The sequence below is a fragment of the Nicotiana attenuata genome, unplaced genomic scaffold, assembly GCF_001879085.1.
Source record: "Nicotiana attenuata strain UT unplaced genomic scaffold, NIATTr2, whole genome shotgun sequence".
Classification (NCBI taxonomy): Eukaryota; Viridiplantae; Streptophyta; class Magnoliopsida; order Solanales; family Solanaceae; genus Nicotiana; species Nicotiana attenuata.
In genome coordinates, this window is record NW_017672755.1 from 94,621 (window position 1) to 120,970 (window position 26,350).

At 37.6% G+C, this 26,350-nt stretch overlaps 3 protein-coding genes across 6 annotated transcripts; all 3 read right to left on the reverse strand.

Annotated features, from left to right (window-relative positions):
* Nucleotides 1-11,308: 11,308 nt before the first annotated feature.
* On the reverse strand, nucleotides 11,309-18,498 carry LOC109214384. Its single transcript, XM_019378295.1, has 5 exons — nucleotides 18,421-18,498; nucleotides 12,995-13,970; nucleotides 12,638-12,930; nucleotides 11,881-12,550; nucleotides 11,309-11,667 (listed from the first exon to the last, which is right to left on the reverse strand). The coding sequence occupies exons 1-5, from the start codon at nucleotides 18,496-18,498 to the stop codon at nucleotides 11,309-11,311; spliced, it is 2,376 nt and encodes a 791-aa protein (XP_019233840.1).
* LOC109214387 (putative leucine-rich repeat receptor-like serine/threonine-protein kinase At2g24130) lies at nucleotides 17,698-24,666 on the reverse strand. Of its 4 annotated transcripts, none has more exons than XM_019378299.1 (5): nucleotides 22,714-24,663; nucleotides 22,281-22,436; nucleotides 22,024-22,176; nucleotides 21,183-21,338; nucleotides 17,698-20,059 (listed from the first exon to the last, which is right to left on the reverse strand). In XM_019378299.1, the coding sequence occupies exon 5, from the start codon at nucleotides 19,617-19,619 to the stop codon at nucleotides 18,669-18,671; it is 951 nt and encodes a 316-aa protein (XP_019233844.1). In that variant the 5' UTR covers nucleotides 19,620-20,059; nucleotides 21,183-21,338; nucleotides 22,024-22,176; nucleotides 22,281-22,436; nucleotides 22,714-24,663; the 3' UTR covers nucleotides 17,698-18,668. The 4 variants fall into 4 exon arrangements, with proteins under 4 accessions (XP_019233844.1, XP_019233846.1, XP_019233843.1 ...); XM_019378301.1 differs by having other exon boundaries at nucleotides 22,714-24,659; XM_019378298.1 differs by having other exon boundaries at nucleotides 17,698-21,338; nucleotides 22,714-24,666.
* Nucleotides 23,854-24,528, reverse strand: LOC109214385. Its single transcript, XM_019378296.1, has one exon. The coding sequence runs from the start codon at nucleotides 24,526-24,528 to the stop codon at nucleotides 23,854-23,856; it is 675 nt and encodes a 224-aa protein (XP_019233841.1).
* Nucleotides 24,667-26,350: the final 1,684 nt, after the last annotated feature.

The following is a 26,350-nucleotide window of genomic DNA, read 5'->3' on the forward strand; positions in this document are numbered from 1 at the left end:
ACATGTCGCAACCGCTTCCCATGAGTGATTGTTATTTTGGAAGTCTTATTAGCTGCGGTATATGAGACACCATTGATATCTTCACCCCCACTTATAACATTGACGGTTCTTTTAGGCGAGGGTGGTTTCGGAGGCTCCTGTCTGTTCTTCATATATACTTGTTTACCTTTTTCACTGAATAACTCAGTGAGATACCCCTGTTTTAGCAAGTGATCAACTTCTCTTTGCAAATATCTGCAATCTGCTGTTTTATGCTCGTGGTCGTTGTGAAATTCACACCAATGATCAGGGTTTCGTCTGTTTGGATTTGATCTCATCTCCTTTGGCCATCGTACCTTATCTCCCATTCTTCTTAAAACAGCTACGAGTTCAGAAGTGCTTACATTAAAATTGTAACCCCCGAACCTTGCTTTTAGACATCCATCATCGTCTCGTGACCCACGTGTATTCTGATCGTTTTCGAACCTTGATGAGGAGCCTGATTCCCTGTTTCTAGGTTTGTGATCGTACCTTTGATTATCTTGCCTTAACCGTGAGTCCTTTCCCGCAGGTCCCATGTAAGGCTCGTACCTGTTTTTACCGGATCTCTTTTCATTTTCCACACGCCTTGAGCTTACTTTTTCTTCTGTTTTATGTCGTAAAATAATGTCTTCTTCAATCCTCATCTTTGTACTGTATCTATTGTAGCTATCATTCCACGTTGTTGCTGGGAATTCTCGAAGGCTTTCCTTGAGTCGCCTCGTGGCTTCTGAACTCTTCTCATTCAAATTGCTGGTGAAGGCTATGGCTGCCCAATTGTCAGGTACTCGTGGCAATGTCATTCTTTCCCGTTGAAATCTATCCACGAATTCTCTTAGTAGCTCTGAATCTCCTTGCTTGATTTTGAAGATGTCCTCCATTCTGTTTTCAACTTTTTGAGCTCTCGAGTGTGCTTTGATAAATAAATCTGCAAGCTCAGCAAAAGAATTTATAGATTTTTCAGGTAAGAGAGAATACCATGTTGGTGCCCCTTTAATGAGTGTTTTACCGAATTTTTTGACCAACACTGATTCAATCTCCTGCTTAGTCAAATCATTGCTCTTGACTCCTGTTGTAAATGCAGTAACATGATCTCGTGGGTCTGTTGTCCCTTCATACTTTGGAATATCGGGCATCTTGAACTTCTTTAGAATTGAGAGACGGGCGACACTTGGCTTCCATGGCTGTTGAGAATATTTATCTATATCTACCCCCTTGATCACGGGTGATACTCAGGGTATTTATTCTATGCGGTAGTTTTGCTCCCTAAGCTTTTTCTGCAATGTTAGTACTAGATTTTGCAAATCAGAATTTACCGGATTACCTGGGTCTCCCTCCTGTGTTTCACCGGGGGTTCCACCGCTGCCTGAATTAACCAGTCCAGAACGAGGGTTCTCCAAAGTATTGTTATTTGGAGTAGGTGTGGGTGGAGCAGCAGGTAATTGACTAACAAAAGCTTGTAAAGCTTTATTGACCTGAGTAGCGATAAGTTTTTGTAAGGCATCATCCATAGCTTCAGCATTTTCAAATTGACCTCGTTCTTCTGTGTGAGATCCTTCAGGAGTGCCTTCACGAGATTGTCGTGGTGAATCTCGTGGTGTTTGATCATTTTGCGGATCTCCCTGATTTTGCTGATTGATTGGGTTTCCTTGGATATTGTCATTGTTGTTCGACATAGTTGATTCCACAAAGAAAATCAAGCTGAGATATAATTGATTATCAGATTCCCGGTAACGACACCAATTTGTTTAACCAAAAATTAGATTTTAGGTCAAAGCTTGAATTTAGAAGAACATGGGTTACTGATAATTGGATAAGAGTATATAAAGAAAGAAATTTGTGAGAAATATGATCAGAAAGCAAGTAAATCAAAGTATATTCCAATAGTGTTTTTTTTCCTCCTTACAGTTGTTTGTGACTTTCCCTTTTATAGCCATCTTGGGAATACAGGCTTTACCTTTGTCATAATAAGACAATTATGGACAATTAATGACTTTAAATGTTACGTTATGCAATCATATACGTTAAATACATATTCTCTAACGTTTCCAGTATTTAATACTCATTAAATGCTGTATCTGGGCTTTTTTTACCGTCAGATTCATTCCTTTGACTCTTCACGATCTTTGACCTTTAAATGTCTTGAATAGGTACGAGCGTTGAATTACTTGTATGACTGCTCGTGCCTTCTCCATTTAACTTGTTCGTATCTGTTGTTGCTCGTATCTGTTAACCAACCTTAATTACTTGACTGTTTGACCAGTCTACGTGTCATGACATGTCACCATATATATATAAATACAATTTTCCCCAATACAATTATCAAATTTTAATTTTTCGGGTTTGAGATAAGAGATAAAGAGATGATTCAAAAAATAGCGGGGAAAAAACAAAAGATAAAACTGTATTTAATTAAATCCAACATTAATTAATCTAAAAAAGAAAAAATATTTAAAGGGGGGGCAATTATAAACCTCCATGGACAAATGATAATGGGTACATCGGATTTCTGCAGAGCATTTGATATGCAGGAGCGAAAATGCTACTGTCGCCCTTCCTGGAAGAATAAATTAGCACATAAATACCAAGATAATGAAATAAGGAAAATTTTATTTTGTGTCTCATACAAGGCAACTTTTTGTCTCATAATTTTGTGGATTCAGATTTTTGTGGACCCAGCAGTGTAAGATTGGGGTCCACAATTTTGTGAAACAAAAAAGAGTCTCATACAACTAATGTCAGTTGTATGAGACACAAAATAAAACTTCTCAATGAAATAAAGACAAATCAGTTGTTGCAACTTCCAACGTTTAAATAGCCAAACAAAGGTACTACAATAGAATCACGTTTTAGATTTCTTTTCCTTAAACCATATATTTCTTGATAACTTTTCTTATTATTAAAATTCCCTTTTTATTTTCTTCAATGTTGTATGACTCCAATGCTACTATGCATGATAGAAACCAAATTAATAAAAAGCAACATGAAAGAGGAAGACTAATTGGTAAGAGGATAAACATGACCAGAAAAGAAGCATGTATTTGCACTCAAGTTTATCTTGGTCCTTGCTCTATATTTCTAGCGTTCCTTTATTGGAGAAGTTCAATAAAGCAAACAGATGATAGATCGTACCACGTACGTGTCGGAGGACAACTTTTACTTCAGATTTCTCGTAAAGAGAAATCCAATGCCATCACCCACCATCGCCATTTTATTTTAAGGATAAAACAAAGAAGACCTCACTGAATACGAAAATTAAAGGGAAAGAGCTGGGAAATTAGGATTTTATTTAATAGAATTCTCCATTTATGGTATGTATATATAATTTCGGTAATTGTTGAATACTCTACAGATTCTTTTTCCGAGTCCGGAACCTATATAGTGTTTATTTGGACTCAAAACACCTTAATAGGTATTTAAAAAAAAAAAATACATTTCTATATACAGCGTGCAAATTGAACACGCTATACTTTAACGGTAACGTCTGCCGTTAAGATAGCTTGTTCAATTCAAACGCTATATATAGCGCGCAAAAAGAAAACGATATGCACTGAATATGGACCCACCAATAAGTGAACTGACAGACACAATAATTTAAATATATAGCGTGTGTTTAGAAGACGCTATACGGCAAAAAAATTCAATGTCCCGGGCTAGCCATTTCCTATATAAAGCAGTTAGAACCTTAGGAAAATTCGTTCACATACAATTCTAACTCTCTGCAATATTTTCTTGTTGTTAAATTCTGAAGCACTTTTTCGTAATGTCTGAAGAGCGTAGGATAAGAGTTTCATTATATTGGGGGGGGGGGGGGGGTGAGGTTGTGACGGAGAATAACTCTGTGAGGTATAGTTTACCTCCACAGGATCATGTTAAATTACCGCTTACAATGGAGTACGATAAATTGGTATCGTTGTTACGTAAAAGAATGGGTGTGAGGAAACGTTCAGTGAGACCTAAAGTAACCGGAAGATATCTGTATTCCGTCACTCCGCAAGGGGCTGCTTTTTACTCGGAGTTAAACATCTACGATGATGAAACTTTGAGGGATTTTCTGAGGACTCCGGATGAATACCGGGAATATCTTGTAATAAATATATTGGATATGTACGTCAAGGTCGAATACGTTCCAAACAATGAGGTGGCTGGACAGGTTCCGGATAACCCCCAGTCATCGGCTGGCTATTCTGGAGGAGTTTTCGCTGGACAGGTTCCGGATGAAAGAGTTTTCCTCGATTTAAACTTATCCCCGCCTGCTTTACATAATTCAAAAGAGGAGTGGTAAGCTTCAATTTTCTTTTGTGTTACGATATACATTTTTGCTGTATTCAATTTGTATTAACGCTCATATATTTAACAGGGGGACAGGCCGGATATGAATTTTACAAATTATGAACCCGAGCATAGTTTTGGTGTGTTGGATCATGGTGGTCCATCCGGGAGCCATCACCTACATGAAAATGTCCATCATGGAATTTCATCACATTACGACTTGTAAGTGAAGTGATACGGCTATTTGGAAAGTATTTTTTAAATTCAACATCTTATTAATTTGTTGATTGTGCTGTAAAAACGAGCAAGTTGAAGCAAATGTACTCACCCAATTTCCCGAAGACGACGTATTAAATCGGGATCTGGCAGATGCACAGAGTGAGGAAGAGAACAGTGATTACGACAACAATGCTGATGAATCTGGAGACGAGACACCCTTTGCTCGTGAGGATGGTGATGAGAAGGATGAGAAGGAATGACCTGATTTGACGAGAGAGTATGCTCCACCCCCCCCCCCCTAGACGAAGAGTGTATGAGTCCCAAGTGTCGTTTCATTCAAGGGAGGTTCCTTACCTTGATAACTTGCCAAACATACCGGATGTGGAAGCTCTCACAAGGAATTTTGATGAAATTCGGACAGCAATGTGGGACGAGTCTAGACCAACGGTGCTGGCAAGGGGGCATGCTTTTTCCTGATAAAACGCGCCTAAGCAGGGCTTGTAAAATGCACAACGTAAAAGAGTGTCGTGAGATGACGGTATGGGAGTCAAGTCCGGTTGTATACAAGGTTGTTTGTCGCAGGTGGTTTTGGCCATGTCATTGGATGTTGCGTGCGATGAGGAAGAAGTCGGGTCTGTGGAAAGTGGGTAAATACATTCCCACCCACACATGCGAAATGGACACATTCAACGGGAATCATTTCAACTTGGATATTGACTTGATTTCTCTTGTTCTTATTCCACACATCGAAGCGTCCATAAGGTATAAAATCAAAGAGTGCATTACAGCAGTCCACCAGGAAGGGGTTCTGTCGGGCACCACCACCTCGTCGGGCACCTCCGCCTCGTCGAGCACCACCACCTCGTGCCACACCAGGGCCTCGCTCGTACAGATCTGGCTCCACATAATCAGGCATGTGTGCCAAACGCTGATCCTCCCGGGCTCGCTGCAGTGTCCAGGCAGCCAACTTTGCAAATCGACGGCTATAATCCTGCAAGACTATCGCAGGATCGCCGACATAATCCGGCATCTGCAGTGCCATCTGGTAGACTGTGTGTAGTCCAATAGCCTCCACAACGTACAAAATATAAACTACGTATATTGCACTAAAATATTGTTATATAATGAATAATAATAGAAAGCATACCAGGGCCTCGTGTCGCCCGGCGTATGGAACGTACCGACCGCCAGCCTGATGAACAGGGTTCCCGATAAAAATTCGGGTGATGTGTCGGTACCAGGACATATACCTCTGAATATCCACCTCCTAGTCCCAAGTAGGTGGGGGCGTAATCATCTGCTCTCGAACGTCCCAACTCTGGATCTGCCCGGATAACCATGCCATAAATGCGTCGTCCGCCCGGCTACAGTCATCCCTCTAATAATGCGTAGGCTCCCATATAGGCCCCCTCGGTATATACTGCGGGCGGCCAAACTGCCGAAGTACCCGCTCCGAGGCATGATGCTCCACAATATTGAGGCATATGAGTGGGGCAGAAGTGCTCCAAATAAATTGGCCGGCCGAGCAATAAGGTGGCAGGGAAGCTATCAAATCCTCGTTGTATGGCGTCCAGATGAACTATCAAATAAGAACATGAAACGTGAGTATGCGCAACACTAATTTAATCTACACAAGGTAATTTTAGGTACATATTTACCTGTGCACCCTCCAGCAGATCCAACACATCCCTGCAGAGGGGGAGATTATGATGAGCATCATACTCTCGTGTAAGTCTACGTTGGAGAACCCACCTCCTGGCTAGAGGGAGAAACAAAGGTGCTATAGTAGGAGGTAATTGTGGTCGCGGTGGCTGAAACTGCAAGAACCGCTTCCATGCCCAAACCTAACATACAAAGTTGACGTAATGTTTACGATAAAGTCTAAGTAGGTAGAGTTGGAACTGATGAACACTTTATTTGAATATGTTGTCACCTGTAGAAGCGGCATAAAACCACAAACATCTCTCTGAGTGCCCATGCTCGCCCGACACATCTGCCTATACTTGTAGCCGAGAACAACACCACCCCAGCTGTAATAGGGTAACTTATCTAGCATCTGAAGATGATGCAAAAATCTAAGGCTGACTAGGTTTCCCGAAGTATTCAGGAACAAGACCCCTCCAAATAGAAGAAGCAACAACAACCTAGTATACTGGGTGATATGCTCCTCCTCTGTATCGTCGGTGATATCGGGGTGGAGTAGCTCCAGGTGCTGTCTAATAGGGGTCAAAGTCAACCGACTAGCACCCGACGATGCAGCCTCGTCCTGTGGCCTGAAACCCGTGAGCTGCTGCAGCATGTCCAAATAACGATCACACGACATATATCTCATAGCAATAGGCAGTGAAACGGCCATGCCATCAGCGGGCAGGCCATATAAAACCTCAACGTCCTACAGCGTGACGGTAGCCTCGCCAATGGGCAAATGAAAAGTATGTGTCTCCGGTCGCCACCGCTCAATCAATGTCGTGATCAACGCCCAGTCAATCTGTATCTGACCGATCTCAATAATCCTATAGAATCCCGTGGCCTGGAGGCGATGGACTACACGCTCGTGGAGAACTCTGTCAAGAAGAAAATCCCACAGGTCGTCCACTCTCCTAGCGCGGGAGTCTGGGAATGTAACTCTCCCTCCCATATATGGGCGGACCTATGATCGCCCTGAAGCACTAATAGCTCACGAGAGTAAGGGCCGGGATGTATAGTCGCGTTCATGTCATCAACTGTAAATTAAACAACATTAATTGTATGTTAATTATTTAATTTTACAAAGTATATATAACAATTTGGGTTTCAGGCTCGATATTTGAGGCCTAGTAGCACCAAACTATCATGAATATTTATGTGTGTCAAATTCAATTTTTTGATAATTTTGTCTGTCTGTGTTTGTTTAATAATTTAAATTCTAAATTTTTAATTATTTAATTTTACAAAGTACATATAACAATTGGGTTCCATGCTCGATATTTGAGGCCCAATAACACCAAACTATCATAAATATTTATGTGTGTCAAATTCAATTTTTTGATAATTTTGTCTGCCTGTGTTTGTTTTATAATTTAAATTCTATATTTTTAATTATTTAATTTTACAAAGTATATATAACAATTGGGTTCCAGGCTCGATATTTTAGGCCCGATAGCACCAAACTATCATGAATATTTTGTGTGTCAAATTCAATTTTTTGAGTGTTTGTTTTATAATTTAAATTCTAAAATTATACAAAGTATATATTTTCATCTACCATTCTAAGAAATACTTAAAATACAAGGATTCTACGCTAAAATACTATACAGTTTACTGCGCTAAAAGTTTCTACATTTTGCTACGCTAATAAATAAAGTAAATATAAACAACATATACATTTTAATCACATAACATTAACAAAAATAGCTACAACAATACTAGTTTCGCAAATAAAACACAAAATGACATGGAAATACTAATATCTAAATACGGATATTAACATAAAAAATTAAATCTCAATTTTACATTTTTTTAGAACACTAATATCTAAGTCCGGATAAATATAACATATTAGTTTTCCAAATAATACACAAAAGGACATGGAAACACATTCAATAAGCAGTGATATACATTATTATACAAGTTTGGACATAAAATAAATCGAAATACTTCGACGTTGTGAGTGTTTTGCGTGAAAATCTGAAGACGAAAGAGTTAAACCACGAGTCCGAAATGCTCTACTACGATGTGGGACCTACGTTACTGGCCTTTTGTGTGACGGGAGGGGCCCACAATTTTTTTTTTTTTTAAATCGAGCAGTGGGCGGGGGGACCAGAAGAAGAGAGGAGAGTTTTTTAAAAAATTGGGGAAGGGGTTCTGTCGAGGAAGAAGACGGAGGGTATTATTATAAAGGCATATAGCGTATGATTTGAAAACGCTATATATAGCATATGTTCAGAAAACGCTATAGCAGAAGTCAAATTGTCAGACAAGTATAGCGTGCAAATTGAAGACGCTATACCTTAACGGCAAAAGTTACCGTTAAAATATAGCGTCTTCAATTTGCACGCTATATATAGATATGTATTTTTTTTTTTTAAACGCCTATTAAGGTGTTTGAGTCCAAATAAACAATATATAGGTTCCATTCATAGGGAATATTAAGGTTGAAAAAGTAACGGCCATTCTGGTAAGCAATAAATTGATTAAATTCAATGAAACCTGCCTCTTCAACTATGCTAACGTATAATGCATTAAAATACATGTAATAATATTTTTTTTATTAGAATGTGTATTTATATTTTTTTACAAAATATTTTTAATAATGTTTAATTAAAGGGCAAAGTGGTCACTTAGTTTTTGATGGGTAAAACTGTAAATTAACTTTTGTTTCTCACTTTTTTTTATAGTACAATGAATTTGTATGATGGAGAAAACCAAGAGATAAGTAGCTATTATTATTATATTTAGTATCAATTAAACAGTTAACAACATTTCAATTCCAAATTAATTGAGGTTAATGTATGATTTCTCTAAATATATGTACTTCAGATTCTGACAGCTAAAAGAAATCAGTCATGTTGCCAGGAATTGTAAAAGTTAAACCAAAAAATACTACTACTACATTATATATGTGACATTCACATATATCTTTACAGTTATTGTTTTGCTATATATTGTTATATTTCCAATTTAAGAAACCAATATAAACAACGAAAAATTTGTTGACAGCCATTTTTATTTAGTACAAGAGTCGAGGGTCGAAAAAGAATGAGGGGCAGAGAAGATAGATGAGCTTTTGAGCATCATTGTAAGAGTTGAACTATTGCCAAATTTATGGCTAGTGAATTTGGTTGTTACCTGTTGTATTGTATCGTATTGTTATTTTAAATATGATATTTGTTTTGATTGTTATTTATATTATTGTATCATATCGTTAAATCAGTCGTTAAATAAAGACGAAAAGTAGCACTTTATGGAATAACCGATTTGGTGTGGTAGCGTCGTTCCATCAATAGCACTTTATTGTACACATCAAAATACAATACAATACTAGACGATATATTATGAAACGATAGATAACAACCATCCAAACAAGATGTAAAAATGAGAGAGGAAGCAGCATAACGACAATATTGCTAAAAAGTAACCCAAGGTGAATAACAGAAAGGTTAGAACTGATGCTACAAATAAACATCTCATAACGAAAAAAGAATATGGAAACAGGACAAAGTGAACTAGTTGTTTGTTACCTTGCAAGCTACATTCCAATGCACTAACATTTACTACTCTTTAACATTCAGTTGATTGTTCTGCAAGACAGATAAACTTGTTCTGCTCACTTTCTAGCTTGTGGACTGAAGCAAGATTGTTTACTATCTCTACTATACTCTTATATTAAAGACATATTTGACTGAAATTTCAGCTTTTCAGAGGGGAAAAAAGGCAGAGAGAGTAAAAAACATGGCTATCATTTATTTTTGGTTTAACGCTCATTGAAATGAAATAGTATTAGTGTCTAATATTGATATCAGGCTAATGTGTTCTTCCGAACATTTTACAAGTCAAATGAACTTTTAAAAGGAGTATCTATTAAGTGCAAAAGAAGATAGGACCATTGCAAAGTTGACAATATTTTCTTCATTGGTTCTATGACTGATCTATTTGTCAATCATTTCAAACTCAGATACTTCATCACAAGAAACTTGAGAATACATTACCTTTTTGGTGTAGTATTTTTCTTCCATTACCTTCAAAATTCCACCAAGAGACTTGATTGACCCAAATATAGAGTTCATAGAGGGGGTATTATCGCTTTTAGCCCGTGCCAGAAACTAATTACATCTGGTAGCCGAAAAAGTGTATAAAATTTATATATATAAACATACATAATGTATATATATATATACAAATTTTATATATTTTTTCGGCTATTATTCTTACAACGGCTATACAGTGTCATGTTTCCTTCGTAGAGACGGGGGAAAATGTGTTCAAGCCGTGTACTTGGTCTCTTCCAACTTTTTTCCCTTTAAGTTGCCTTTATTTCAGAATTTTCGGTTTCTCAGCACAAACCGAGAGATACTTTAGTTCTTTGGTTTCTTAATCTTGCATGAGAAATCATTATCATTTTCTGCAACTGAAATCAATGAGAATAAAGACATCAACTTTCAATATCACCCAAGTCACGAAGTCGTTCAATTCCAAACTCAAGTTGAATGATCACGGTAAGTATCAACGAATAGCTTATTCAAAACAAGACAAGTTTACCATTCTCCTGACAAAATACGATAGATTACAACAACAGATGCCTTCTAAAAGAAAAAACATGTCCGTTAATATCCTTACTACATGCTCCAGCAACCATCTCATTCACCAGACAAAAGTGTTCAGCCCCAGTGGCAGGGATTCTACTAACTACTGTAACCTAAGATTTATAATGACACCATCCATGAATTCCGGCGAAAAAACTCCCTTCATTGGAGTAAAGCAGAAGACAGAATCTGTCATGTCTACATATCTGATCTTTCTTCTTTTTTTGCGCTTAAAAGTATAGTTTTATATAATAATAAGAGTCTTTACAAAAACTTAGGGACTATCCTACTATATTAAGAGCCTTGATATTCTTGGGTGTATAAGCCTATTACAAAAGGGGGAGGGGTACATAACACACAACAACTTCCAAAAACTACAGACCCATGCGCACTAATGCATCTGCTAACTTGTTGCCCTCCCTATAGCTGTGTTCCGTCTTAATCATCGAGCAAGAAACTGATGAGAACAGAAAGCCATCAGTGTGTTAATCCCATCACACTATAACTGGTGCATCACTTCATAGAGAACACGGTACTGAAGCAGGATCAGGCTCCCAGCAGCCTCTCAAAACCCCTCCTTTTTCCCCAGTCAGCTGAAATGCAGGAATCTGATGAGACAATCTCCCCAACTCATCTTTCTTTATTTCTAGAATAACAGAATTCGATCTTTGCTTTCCTGGACACGCAAAGACTGACTTGAAACCATTCACACGCACCATGGATGAAACTATTATCCCGTCTATTGAATTCTCAATGATCTCGACTATCTCATACTCCAACTTGTCTGGATCTAAACCTGATTTTTTCCAGTTCTTGTACGGTGCCCAAATCTCTCCTTTTCTTGGATAGATTACAAACCCAAACCTATTATTAGAGACTGCTTTCACCACATGAGAGAAGATACTAGGATCAAAGACTCGAACTTTCGTTCTGGACTTTGAACATCCCACAAACAGTCTGAGGAGCATTTTTATGCCCTGCACTCACTTCAAGTAGGACTGCATGCAGTTTGAATGGGGAAGGAACAATCCTCTTGATCTGAGCATAAGTGTTTGGCAATGTACTATTTTGACCATAAAAGAGCCCATACCTGATCTACTCGAAACTTTCAAAGCTATTGGACTCTTTGAGCTTCCAAAGGAGTTGCTGAGACCGAAGCTCTGTATGCGCGAGTGCAACTCTCTATCAATTTGACATGACAAATGGATTGGTAAGCTGTGACTTGAGTAACGGCTTTCTTTAACAATTTTATCAAAAAAATCAAAGTAAGGACTGTCATAGGCTGACAAAGCTATTGGACTCTTTGAGCTTCCAAAGGAGTTGCTGAGACCAAAGCTCTGTATGCGCGAGTGCAACTCTTTATCAGCTTGACATGACAAATGAGATGGTATGCTGGGACTTGAGTGACGGCATTTTTTAACATAATTATCGTCAAAATCACTGGAAGGACTGTCATTGGCAGAATGAGAGCTCATCTGAGTTCGCTTTTTCTTAGAGATGTTCACTTCCTTAGGAGATATTCGAACCTTAGCAGACTCTCCATCAGTAGCATGGATGCCATTCAAGTCCCTTGATTTAGGAGATGGCGTTGCATTCCTGGACTCATCTCTAGTTCCAAGAGGAACTTCAGGCAGAAGATTTTCTACAGGTTCAGAATTTGCAGTCCTGCTGCCTTCCTTACCTTTCCCCGGGTACCAAATATCATTGGGATTGAGGGGAAGAGAATAAGGATGAAGTTCAAACGATCCCGCAGGTACACCCTCTCATTCAGTTCCGGTCATTTTGAAAGAGGGAATTTGATGAGAGAACTTGTAAAGTTCATTTGTCTTTACAAAGAATGTACCAACTTCAGTCAGCATTGTTCGCTGGAAAAGGCTAACAAATCCAGTAACTTTACCTAAGTAACCAACTTGGACACCAACATCTCCAACATAATCAGAAAGAATCTCCACAACTTCATACTTGTACTTCCTATGGGTACAAACCTCTCTTGCCCATCTCGCACTGAACTTGATGAGAAAATGTAAGTCGATCAGAAGTGGAATCAGTACACCCACGTTTAAATTTCCCACAGCCAACAGGCAACTCTGCCCTGACCCAAGCTCTGCCTCCTTGATCTTCTGGATGAGCCTCGAGCCAACTGAAAATCACATTAAATTCAGGACTGGATACCTTCCTAATGTGGGCATAGAATCTTGGCATACCATCCTCCGTATCATAGCAAGCCCAGATTTGGTCAATTGCAAAGCGATTTTCTGCTTTGTGCTTGTCAAAATCACTGAATTCAGGATCAGGATAATCATACACCAGTGCAGGATTACTATCAGAAATGGTATCTGGTTCGGAATCAGAATCAACGAGAAGTTCAATATTTTTTGCACCCCCTGATGGCGGTCTGGAGGCCTGTCCATTAACAGTCCCAATTTTAAAATTGTTGGTTTGCACATCCCTTTCAGGACAGCCCAATCCATTTTGATTTAATCTTTCCACAGAATTACTGCACGGTCTAGCTGCACATGCATGTCTTTGATTATCACCGCCAACATCTTCTTTCTGCTGAGGTTTACTATCTCCAGCTGACTGGTGAGCCCATGCTTTCTTCAGAGATTTGCTGTCTCCAGTTGACTGGTTAGACCGTGCCTTCTTCAGAAGGCTTGCCAAATCATTTTCATCATCACATGCAGGAGTTTTATCTGGTTTTGAATTAGAATAAACAATAAGTTCAACTTTTTTGGCACCACCTGATGGCGGTACAGAGTTAGGCTCCTCCTCCAAACTTGATGCATAAACATGAGCAAAACTATCATTAAATTGTAACAGGGTATCGACACCTTCTTGGTCCCTCAGCCGTATTAATTCGGACCTATCAAACTTCACTGTAAAATGCAAGATCTTATCTGAAGGATCAATGACTAATCGGCCAAAAACTGCATTCACAAAATCATTGTACTTTATGCCTGTGCTAATAATAATCTGATCAGTAATACCTCGCGTATACGAAATGGATCCATCTGGTAACACCTTATTCTTTCTGCCCCAGTGGCAGTAACAAAGCAGCGTTTTATCTTCAGTTCCCATCATGAAGTAGTATACATAACCACATTGTTTCAAATGGTTACAATCTTCAAAACTCCTCTTCTTTTTTTCCTGAGAAGGGTAACAATCTGGAAAACTAAAAACCTGATCAAGAAATAAAATGAATTCAAGGTGAGTTACTTATCAAGGCTGAATATGCTAAAACAATAGTAACCCATAAGCAGGAAAACAATAACAAAAACATGTGCACTAACCAAGCGTCTTGAAATATAAGATTAAAAGCATTTTTTCCTAGTAGTAAATACATCTCAAGTTTTATGATCATGGAAAACAACCAAATTCTAAATACAGGATAGGAATCCAAAACCAGTCGCTCCCCAGACCCCATGTATGGTATTAAGCTGGATTTGTTGTTGTTGTAGGAAGAAAAAGCATTATGTAGATGTATGTCAGCAAAAAAGGTAACCCAATTATGAAGGCTATCTCAAGCAGAATATCCCCGTCATATCAATATGAAAGATAAAATTAAACATATGACTACCGTATAAGACGAAGGATTTCATCAAATGCAATAGGGCGTCAAAACGGAATCCCAAACAATTCAAATAAGTGTTAAAATTTTAACTAAACTAACCAATCAAATTTTCAAAATGGGCTCAAAGAATAAATATCACACGACAAATTTTATGGGAAAGTTAGCTATCTTTTGTTAACAAAACATGAAATTAGCATAGAAGACAAGAATATTTAACCTTCTAGAATTTCATTAAATGTAAAAGGATAAAAAAGAAACCCTAGGAAAGGAAAAGGTTTCAAACTTGAAGCAAGGACTAGAGTCTTTCTAAAAATAATAAAGTTCAAACAACTTTTTCCGCACAAAATTGCAAGAGAAAAAAAGAGAGCTGGTTTTGAGTACCAAGCTTCACCCTTTTCGCTTTCTAATTCAGTACTCCAAAATAATCTCATTGTAAAGAAGACATACAGTTGGATATCACTACATGATACCTTGTTGCCATAATATTTGAAAGAAAAAATGCTGGTTTTGAGTTCCAAGCTTCACCATTTTCACTTTTTAACACAACACCTTTTTTGTTTACTTCTGTAAACTCAATACGTCAAAAACATCCATATGATTTTATCATCAAATAACTACATGATACCTTGTTCCTTAACAAGTCTACATACTCATACATTTGTGAGTATAGAATGGAATAAGGATAAAAGTTACCTTGAAGCTGCAGATAGTTAAATTTTAACCAAAGTATCGGAGGTCTTTTCTACCATTCAAAAAAATTTTAACCAAAGTATCGGAGGTCTTTTCTACCATTCTTTGAAACTAAAACCCTTCTCTTTATGTGAGGTTTGTCCCTTGATATCTTCTACGACAAGACTTGAATCGTTTTTCCAAATATTTTCTTCTATATATATATATTTTTTTACTGTGGTTATGTTATGCTTTTCATTGGCTTATAGCCTGTTGGTCACCCTTCCAAAATCCGCTTATTTTGATAAATATATATTTTTTAAAGTGTTTTCCCAAAATTTTTTTTTTGGTGAAAATCAATTTGTGTTTGACTAATTAAATGAAAAATATTTCTGAGCAATAATTAGTGTTTGATCAAGCTTTTACAAAGTGTTTCTAAGTGTTTTTTACTCAAAAGTGGTTTTGGGAAGAAGATATAATTTTCTGCTTCTTCAAAACTCTTCTGGTTCTACTCAAAAGTACTTTTTTTTTAAAAGCTTGGCCAAACACTTCAATTTTGAGAAAAGAGCATCTTTTTTGGGAAAAAAAATGATTTGGGATTCGAAGAAGCTTGGCCAAACAGGCTACTTACAAAGACTAGGACTATAACTGCGTAAAAATTGCATGGAGCGCCCTATTTGGCCGCCTCATTTTAACTTATACCCGCTTTGTTTTTTTGTTTGCATCCGTACCTATTTTTTTTGTTAAAAGCATTTTAAAAAGACGATTTTACCCTTCTTTAATAAAAGACTATTGACAAACTGCATGACAAAAACTTAAGTATGTTAGGCTGAAGTTTTAACAAATGAACTAAAAAACTTCAGCTTGTTTAGACTGAAGTTTCGGATAAAACTCAGGATAAAACTGTAGATTGCGTTACAAAACTTCAACATGTTTTGGTATGAAGTTTTAGCAAATGAACTAAATAACTTCAGCATACATTAGCAATCATTAGAAAATTACATACTGCAAGACAAAAACTTAAGCATGTTTAGTCTGAAGTTTTAGCAAATGAACTAAAAAACTTAAGCATGTTTAGTCTGAAGTTTTAGCAAATGAACTAAATAACTTCAGCATGTTTAGACTGAAGTTTCGGATAAAACTCATGACAAAACTGTAGACTGCAGGATATATAACTTCAGCATGCATTAGTATGAAGTTTTAGCTTCAATGTGAAACAACTTCATGTTACATTAGCATGAAATTTCAGCTTCAACGTGAAACAACTTCATGCAAGTGTGATTCTGAAGATGAATCTGGATAAGTTTCTAAATTTTTTATAAAGCTACTGAGAAGAGAGCAAGAGATCTTTTTTCACGAATGAGGTTGCAGATCACGCGATTAATGCGTGATGCAGGTTTTATATCTTTTGTCAGGGGTGTAATTGTCATATTATTACTGATTTTTTGTCAGCTGGCTACCAAATCAATAATTTTTAAAAATAGAGTACAAGTTAAAAGGTGGCATAAATATAGGGTACGGCTGCAAATCCCCCTATAACTGCTGGAATATTAAATTTAGAAAGTTTACAGTTTGATCCTTTTCAACGACTCTCTTATACGTATGGCCTCATTTTGCATTGATCAACTGTCAGAGGCAGTGAAGCATATACAGTAAATTTTACTTTTACCAGTTTTCTGAAAAAGTGCCCAAAAAGACACAGAGACCATGAAGAAGCTTTTCCAAAACTCGTCTTGAAAAAAATTATTTTGATATTTTTGCAAAATTTCCAGACTCCACTAGTGAGAATACGTTAGGTATGTTGTTATTTTTTACAAAATTATGTTTTAACAAACAACAAAAAAAGATAGAAAAAGTGTTGAAACTTTTGTGGAAAATTTTGAAGCAAACGCCAACTAGTAAAGAAGTTGAGCATTTTCCTTTTAACAGAGGTTACAGCTTGTAAACTACTAGTCTATTTGGCCAAGCTTCTTTTGAAGCAAAAGCGTTTTTTTGGGGTCAAAAGTATTTTTTTTTTAAAATTAAGGTGTTTGGCCAAGTTTTTGGAAGAAAAAAAAGTGCTGAGGAGAAACAGAAGTAGTTTTGGAGAAGCAGAAAAAGTAGCTTCTCTCCAAAATACTTTTTTTTTTTGAAAAATACACTTAGAAGCAGTTTTTAAAAACTTGGCCAACACTAATTACCGCTCAAAAATGCTTTTCAAATTAATTAGCCAAACACAAACTGCTTCTCACCAAAAGTACTTTTGAAAAAAGCACTTTTGAAAAAAAGTACTTCTCAAAATAAGCTGATTTTTATAGCTTGGCCAAACGGGCTATACGACAAGTCTTATCAATTACTATAAACAGTGGATAATCAAAAAATAAGGAAAAGAGTAAATCAGCAGATACAATATGATCATTACTACTCTAGACCGCCCCTAAGGTTCCTGTAAGCATCTCTCTTGAGTTGTGACAAACATATCTATGCATATTTAATTGATTGATGTATGCAAGAGAAGAGATAAACTAGTTGACATAATAATTTTGAGTAAAAGGTTTCAAAACACACCCAAAAAAATGATATTGTTCTATCTTTATTACATGACATGTGCACAACTAGTACAAATAAATTTGTATGATGGAGAAAACCAACAGATAAGTATCTACACAAAAAATTTTCACGATTTAATAAGATCGAAACAAATTTTAGTATGCTTTTGAACTATGGGTTACAGAAAATTTAAGTTTCAGTTTTCAACTGCAAGACATTGTCGTCTATGAATTTAAAAATAGACGCGAAACTTTCAATTTTTTAAATAATGTCAATTATCTAAATTAACCGACTGGCAATGTTGATAATATCTTCCTTTAGCTACCAAGATGTTTCAGTCTTAATAAAGAAAACATTATTTGCCAATCTTAACCAAAGTTCGTGAATTGAAACGATCTTCTCAAGCTTGTGAACTCTTTCTTAAGTTTCAAGCATTCCAACTTCGCCAAACGCGTCCGAATCACCCTTAAATATTCCGGATCACAACCAAACTTTGCACACTAGTTTCAATAAACTAAATGAACCTATCCAAAGTTCCTAAACCACAATAGGAGTCTGATAACACCGAAGTCAACTTCTCGTCAAACTTATGAACTCTTCACCAAACACTGCAACTATCCCACAGTGTGTTCATCAAAGCAAGTTGAAAGTTCATATCCCACAATAAAAGATGTCAAGAAACACAAGTTATCAAGAAGATTTAGAAAAGATGAAGCTTCTCCTTGCACAATTCAATACAAGTATCAACCTTAGCATAATATGTCCTGCGCCAATTCCTACTAAGAAGAAGAGCAATGACACTCCAAAATCCCACAACATAAGCAACAGCAATGCATGAGAAGAAAAAGAAGTCACTCTCACCAATTCCTTCCTTCTCCTCTTCTTCTTCTTCTTCTTCTTCTTCATGCTGCTGAGGCGGCCTCGGGAGCACACAATCATTTTCCAATGGAAGTCCACAGAGTTCCTTGTTACCTCTATAACTAGATGCTGCAAAAGTGACAAATTTGTTTTCGAACGGGATTCTTCCTGATAAATGATTGAAAGTCAAATTTAGAGTTGAAAGGGAATCAAGTTGAGCCAACCGACGAGGGATTTTTCCCACTAGCTGGTTATAAGAAAGATCTAAACTCTCCAGTTATTAAGTTCCTGAAAGATTCTGGAATATGGCTAGATAGGATGTTGTGAGAAAGGTTTAATGAATGAAGGGCTGCAAGTTCTCCCAGTTGTGATGGAATTTCACCGGTAAAACGGTTCATAGATAGATCAAGTGTAGTCATTTGAGAAAGAGGGATGCATTCGTAAGAGAGTGCATTGCCCTTGGTTGTTAAAGGAACTTTGACTCTGTAGTTAGTATATGAGGGTGATAACCACATAAAGGAATGGAGTATAACTTCAGATTCCTCTATCCACGCGGCTATGTTAACAAGGCAAGAAGGTAAAACCCCAGAGAGTAAATTTGCAGACATGTCCAAAATATGAAGCTTTTGCATCTGGCACAAAGACAATGGAATTGTCCCATGAAATCGGTTTCTTGCCAAGAGAAGTATGGCCAGATGTGGAAACCGAGGAAAATAATCTGAAATATTTCCTGACAAATAATTCCCACTAATGTCCATGACCTTCAGAACAGGAAGGTTAAACATAGCATCAGGGAGGACTCCAATAAATCCATCATTTTGAAGATGTAAATATGCAAGATTTGACATATTCAAAAATTGGGGCATAACCTCCCCATGAAAGTTGTTGTTTGAAAGAACTAAATGTGCCAATGAAGTGTTATTTTGCCTTAAAGTTGGAGGAAGTTTTCCCCACAGGAAGTTGTCAGAAAGGTCCAGGACCTCTAACTTTGACAGATGGTCAAAAGATGAAGGAAGGATGCCTTCAAGGGCGTTATTTGACAGGTTAAGATAGCGTAGGTCTGGAAATAACTCGAGCACGTTAGTGGGAAGTGTACGGCCCAAGCAATTATCTGATACATCAAGCATCAGAAGATTTGATGCTTGAAACTGAAAAGATGCAGGAATTCCACCATACAGATGGTTGCCTCTCAAAGACAACATAAGAAGTGTATTGTTATACAACAACCAGGACGGAACGTTTCCTTGAAGGGCATTATAGGACAAAGACAGGGACTTCAACTTGTGTTGTTTGGAAGTGAAAGTTGGAATTACGTGGCCATATTTCTGGTTTAATCTAGTATCTCGTAGGTTAAGGGATACAAGTTGAAAAGATGGGACCCAAGATGGAGTTTCACTGTCAACTATGAACTCGTTAATTGAAAGATCAATGGATTCAAGGTTGACCGATTGTCTGAAAGAAGGAGGGTCTCGAGTGAAGTCAGGTTGCTGAATATGGAAGAAGAAACACTCCCCTCCAAATGATTAAAGGAAAGATCTAAAGAAACCAAGGAACTCATTCCACCAAAGCATGGATCAAGTCCACCCTTGGATAAGGTTATCCTGGAGATTTAACACCTGCAGGTTCCTAAGTTTACAGATTCCTGAAAAGCGTAACAAGTAGTTAATATCCAGCAGAAATTTAACATTGTTATGCAGAAAATATATACAGCTTTTGGCTCAAATTCTGGCATGACAGAAGTAAATTTCAGCAAGTTGTCAGAATAATTATTCAAAGGAAGACACCAACTATTAGCTTTGTCCAATGTTCTTGATCCGCTTTAGAGCAAAAGACAGATTAATTACATTGCTGATCATCACATTGTTTTTTTTGCTTTTTTTTTCTTTTTTGACAAAAGGGGCAAAAAGAAAAAAAAGAGCAGGTCAGTTTTCAACTCAACAATTAGGTTTTTACCTTCAACCTTTTGAATCAGGAAATTGAACTAAAATTTGTAGATATTCTCCACCAAAAAAGGATTGTCAGTCACACTAAAGATGCAAAATGTTGATTCTACCTTTTGGGCAGACTGTGAGTCCGAGACCAGAACTTCACTAGACAAAAAGGCACATCAGAAATTAAAACGCTCTTTGCGTGAAAGACTGTCAAAATTAAAATATGATATCAACAAGCAAAAGTGTTGACACTAGAGACCAATATGTCCCAATTAAGTTGATTAAATTCAGGGCATGCTAGAATATGAAAATAACTGCAATTCTGATGATTCAAACAGAATATTGGAAGAGTCATCGACGAGAAATAGTTTTTTTGCAAGGGAAAATAAGAACAGCATATTTAGAAAAACAATAACACTAGGCTTCTTTATCAACAAAAAAAATATTACTAGGCTTTTCAAATCCAAAAGTTGCCCTAGCAATGGATGAATAACAAATGGAAAAAAGGGTAGCCCGGTGCACTAAGCTCCCGCTATGCGCAGAGTCCGGGGAAGGGCCGGACCACAAAGGTCTACAGTACGCAACCTTACCCTGCATTTCTATAACAACAAATGGAAAGCATAGTAGAAACTTTTGTCAAAGATTTTTTCATCCTAGAACCAGGCGTAGAACATTTCTATTGAGGACTTCATCAGAAGATCATAAACCTGACAGAGAACCATGTCTCATAGATAGAAAAGACATGCTAGTGCTGATGCCTGCTCAGTGAATTCCATTTCATCATTGAACAGAAAGTAAAGGAATTGAAAGAAATTCTAAAAATTTCAGCATTACCCGAAAAGAAACCAGGTGAACCCCTGATATTATTATGTGAAATATCTAAACTTTCGAGCAGCGAGTGCTTTTCAAATAGGCAGGATGGTACGCTTCCATCATCCAGAAAATTATAACTCAAATCCAACCTTTTGAGATTCCACAGTCTACATAAAGCTGCAAGAAATACATGAAGCAATATGAGGGTTGTTTTTTGTCAAGTTCACTAGTCAGAGTAAACACCGAGTTTCGTATATATAGGAAAATTCTGAAAACTCGACGCAGTGGATAAATTATTTGTGCCTTACTTTATGCTGGCATGAAGTTTGTTAGGGAAAATTGGAAAACCTACAGGCTAGAACTTCACTTGTACCATGTTTATTATGTATTTTTATCGGGGAAAAAACTCTCAGGCTTATGGAAGGTCCCATAACTCACTCCTGTCCAGTTTAAGAAATTTGAGTAGGTCAAGGTTGGAGTTAGCCAACCAAGAAAATAGTTCATCTTTGCAGTCTTCATCTGATGGCATAAGTTCCCTCCCTGGTGACATGTATTTCATTTATACAAGCTATATTTAGTTAATGAGAATCATGTCATTGACTTCAACATTGTAGTCAGTTCATATGTGTTTCATACACTCACTAAGAAATGCTTTAACAAAAGAGAATTGAGCGAGAAGATGGCAGTTGAGGAGAGCAGATGAGAGGGTCTACCACCAATTAACAGTTTGTTCAGCTGGAGGCAACCATTTATACATGGAAATACTAATATTAAAAGATGTTCTCACAATAGGAAAATCAAAATGATAATGACAATTTGAAGAAGATGCATGTAACAACAGAAAATATCCAACTTAAATTACCTGATAGAACGTGATTGGAATTCTTGAGGTTATTCCTGGACAATTCAAAGCTTTCAAGGTATGGAAGATCATTGAATAGGCAATGTGGCATACTATCATCTATAAGATTATTGTTGCTTAGATCTAATCTCCGGATATTCTTTAGTCCACACACTGATACATGAATTCATTAAAATGTGTTACAACGAAACCAAGGTACAAACTTTGATGCACCATCTACGATTGATTAAGAATCTACAACTGGAGAAAAAACAAACCTCTGAGAAGTGGTAAAGAGGAACTAGGATAAACCCCTGAAAGGTACAGCTGTCCTACAGATGCGAGGCTGCATACTTGAAAATGAGGCAGAGCATCACCATTTAAAGGGTTGAAACTTAGATCCAATTCCTTCAGGTTGTGCAATTTGCAGAATGCTGCAAGTTTAAGTTGTTAAAAAGTGATACTCCAACATGCGAAGAAGTGAAGGAGATAAGGGCCATGGGTGCAGAATCTTTTAAAAAAACAACAAATCTTAGAGATCTAAGGATTCAAGGGGAAGTGCTCATTGTGTTAAACAAATATTAACAGCAGTAAGTGTTTGTACAAATTATACTACTACATACTGAGGGAGATAAGTTGTAGCATCATGTAGGTTTGATCAAATGAAACATGAATACAGGTAATGAAAGCACTTTTTGATCAAAAGAATACCTTCTGGCATGATCCAGTTGCCAATAGCATTGCCAGATGCATACAGAGACTGAAGATGTGTGAATCGAGTCAACAGGATGCCATATTCCAAGTCCAAGTTGTCTTTTATTGGTAAGAAAAATATCAAGAACACGTGAATCATTGTTCGGATCACTGCCACAAAAAATACCAGCCCATGCACAATAGTCTTCTCCAACCCATTCATTAATTAAAGCAGAGCCATTGGGATAGTTAAGGGAGTCCCTCAGCTCTAAAAGTGCCCTTTTTTCCTCTTCCATTAATTTTCCGTCGCAACCCAAGAAATTCAAGCACAACAGTATCCAGCATGTCCCTAGAAGCTGAAGCATAGGACACAACCCCCCAGCCATAGTAGTGTCAATAAATTTGCCCTCTGTTAAATGTAGGCACTACAGCCATGAGTCAACACCAAATTAAAGATTTTGAAGTCACCAGATGATCATAGACCTTAGGTACTTCAGCAGTAATTGAGCATTAGCTGTTTTCCAAGATATAACAGTGACCTTTATATTTAGACGTTAAGATATGCCAAGTTTTTCAAAGATATGACAATGACCTTTTTAGACTTTTAGTGCCAAGTCAAGCAGGCCAATCCTTACTTTGTCCAACAAATGCTGCCGCCTTGCTGGAATTTTGGTCCTGACTTCTAAAATCAACTATTCACATCATCTTTTAATTAAAGGTTCTATAAAGGGCAGTGTCAACCTGTGCGCACCTCCACTATTCCATCAAGTATATGTATCCTCCCACCAATACAGATACCACTTAAGCACATGGAAAAAAGATCAATTACCATTCTCATCATCTTACAGTCATCAATCTAAATAATGTTAATGATCATCTTACAGAGGCTGCCAAAACTATTTGCCTAATAAAAATTAATTAGCTAGGCAGGCTGCAGCATCATAAAGAACTAAGTTGATCACCTTTAATTTGTGCCTACAGGCTCAATGATCAAAATATATTTTATTCATCATATTAGTTGTTCACTTGTTGGTTTGCTCTGAGTATTTCTGATACATAAACTCTGAATTTCAATCATGGTGAACGTAAATAAAAAGATAAACTAATTCTCAAAATGTTGGACAAGCATTTTTGTCTTAACTTCAAGGTAAAACACAACTAGAGTTCAAGACTCGGATTCAATCGATCAAGTGCCTCTCGAGCAGGAGCAAAATTGGGCTGAACTTTTAGGGCTTTTTCATAAACCTCTTGGGCATCCTCCTTTAAGCCCTTTTTCTCATAACAATCTCCCAACAAACAAAAAGCCTTAACATTATCGCCCTTCAACCGAACTGACTCAGTCAAATCTTCAACGACCGAGTCAACTTGTCCGCGTCGACTCACAGCGAGTCTCAACTCGGCTCGCTTAAACAAAGCATCCGCTTTCTCCGGCTCCGACAGCGACTTCACGGCGAGCGGCGAAAGCGCGATATCAATCGAATCAAGAGCTGACGTCTTAAATCCCTGCAAATCGAGAGCTAAAGCCTTGAGTATGTGAGCTGCGGCATCTTTCGGGTCTAAAGCGATGGCTAAGTCGGCTTCGGCTTCAGCAGATTTGGCTAATGAAGCGGCGGCGGATCGATCCTTCGCGAATGATGATTTGGCTTGGGAAAGAAGCTGAGCTCCTTGAACGAAGTGGCGCTTGGCTTGCATATCGGCTCGGTTTCGTAGACGAAGCTTCGAGAAGAATTTCTGGGGAATATTGTACATGAAAAGGAACATGAAAACTGTAGCTAGAATTAGGACTGCTTGAAGTAAAAGATCACGCCACATGTTGCTGTCGGAGAAATCCATAGTTTTCGGTTTTGTGGGTTTCTGAGGATTTTTCGATCGGGTCTTAAAAGGTTGTAAGTAGCTTTTGCAGGGCGAAGTTGTTAGGTGTAGTATCTTTGGCTTTAGTATTTGTACCTGTGGCTGCTATTAGCAAAATTTCTTTTTTTGCCGAATATACACTTAAAGTTAACACAATTTTTTATTTAGACACCGAACTTAAAGGTGTTCCTATTGATCACTTATACTACCCAAAATTATTCCAATTGAGCACTTATTTGACAATCAGCCAATTTTACAAAGTTTGTGCATTGCACTCGCTGCTGACGTGGCGAATGACGAATAAAAAAAGGACATATATTATTTTGAGTAAAAAAAAAGGAAAAACTATGTTAAATCTATTTGATAAACAAAATAATCAGTGGTCTTGGTGTTCTTCATTATTTTCATGCGTGTTCTTGTTCCAAGCACGATTTTAATTCAAATTTTTAAGAGAAACTCCTCCAAATTTGTTATAACTTCAGCTAAAGATTCCCCGCGCTGACCCGAAGACAACCCCAATATTAATTTCCCAAACTTTCATCAAATCAAGTAACCTATTTTAAACCTTCAAGCTTATTAAAGACCCCATTAATGGTGATTTTCATTTAGTCGTAGTTCTCTGCAACAGGATTTCAACAATTTCTTGCTTGAACCCGAGAATCTCAAATCCCTCCAAAAGCTTTTCCTCTTCCACATGATTTCCACTCGCTCAGATGATATCATTAAACCGGATGGAATAATACGGAATAGAACGCGTCTTAATACCCAAATCGCTGCAACAAAATTTCAACAATTTCAGCCTTCTTCATTTCAGTTTTAATCAATGGTGGAGAGAAAGAAGGGGTTGCGGCTGCTTCTCTCCGACCAATAATGACCTGAGCAAGATGAAGAGGCGATTGGGTTGGAGTTCTGGCGGCTATGGTCTTGGAGATGGGTCGCTAGCCGCCGGCGATGAAGTCTAGCGGCAGTGTGGTGGCCGAAAATCTCTTAGAGCAGCCTGATTTGTTGGGACGACGGCTAGAAATGAGGAGATGGGGTGCAGCTGGTTTCTTAGGGTTGAAGAAGAAGAGGGGGGGCTCGTTTGTTTTTTGGAAAGGATGAGGCTGCCGTTTCTATCGCCGGATTTCGGCAGTGAAGAGACAACTGGCAGATGTGTTTTGTTTTTTAGGGAGAAGAAGAAGGAAATAAAAAAGAAAAAAATAAAAAATCTATTTTTTGGGATCTTCACGCGCCTATATCGGGTGAAACTCACTTTATGTGCCAACTCAGCAAGAAGTGCTTAATTGACATAAGTTTCGGGTAGTATAAGTGCTCAATAGGAACACCCTTGAGTTTAGGTGTCTAAATGAAAAATCGTGTCAACTTTAAGTGTCTCCGTATGTATTCAGCCTTCTTTTTTCTTTGGCAAAATACATAGTTTACCCTTACCTATGTACCAAATTCCTGTGGCACACTTTTTGGGGATAAAAATTATTTTACACACTTAACCTTTTCAAAACGTGTCTAAGACACACCACTTTTGCCAAATGGCCAGCGCGTGTTTGACAAAAATGTCTAAGCACATAAAACCTCTCTATATTGTGTCCAAATACTTATGTCAGCCCGCGTGTTAAGATTTTGTTTGATTTTCTTTATTTTTCTTATTTTAATAGATAAAAAGAAAAGAGAAAAAAGGCATCAGCCCCTCATCCCCAATTGAACCCCTGCCATCCCCTATTGTCCCCCACCTAAACACCACCGTCCCCCGTTGACCTCCCCCACCCCCATGTCTTCCTCTTCCTTAGACCCTTTTTCCTTCTTTTGT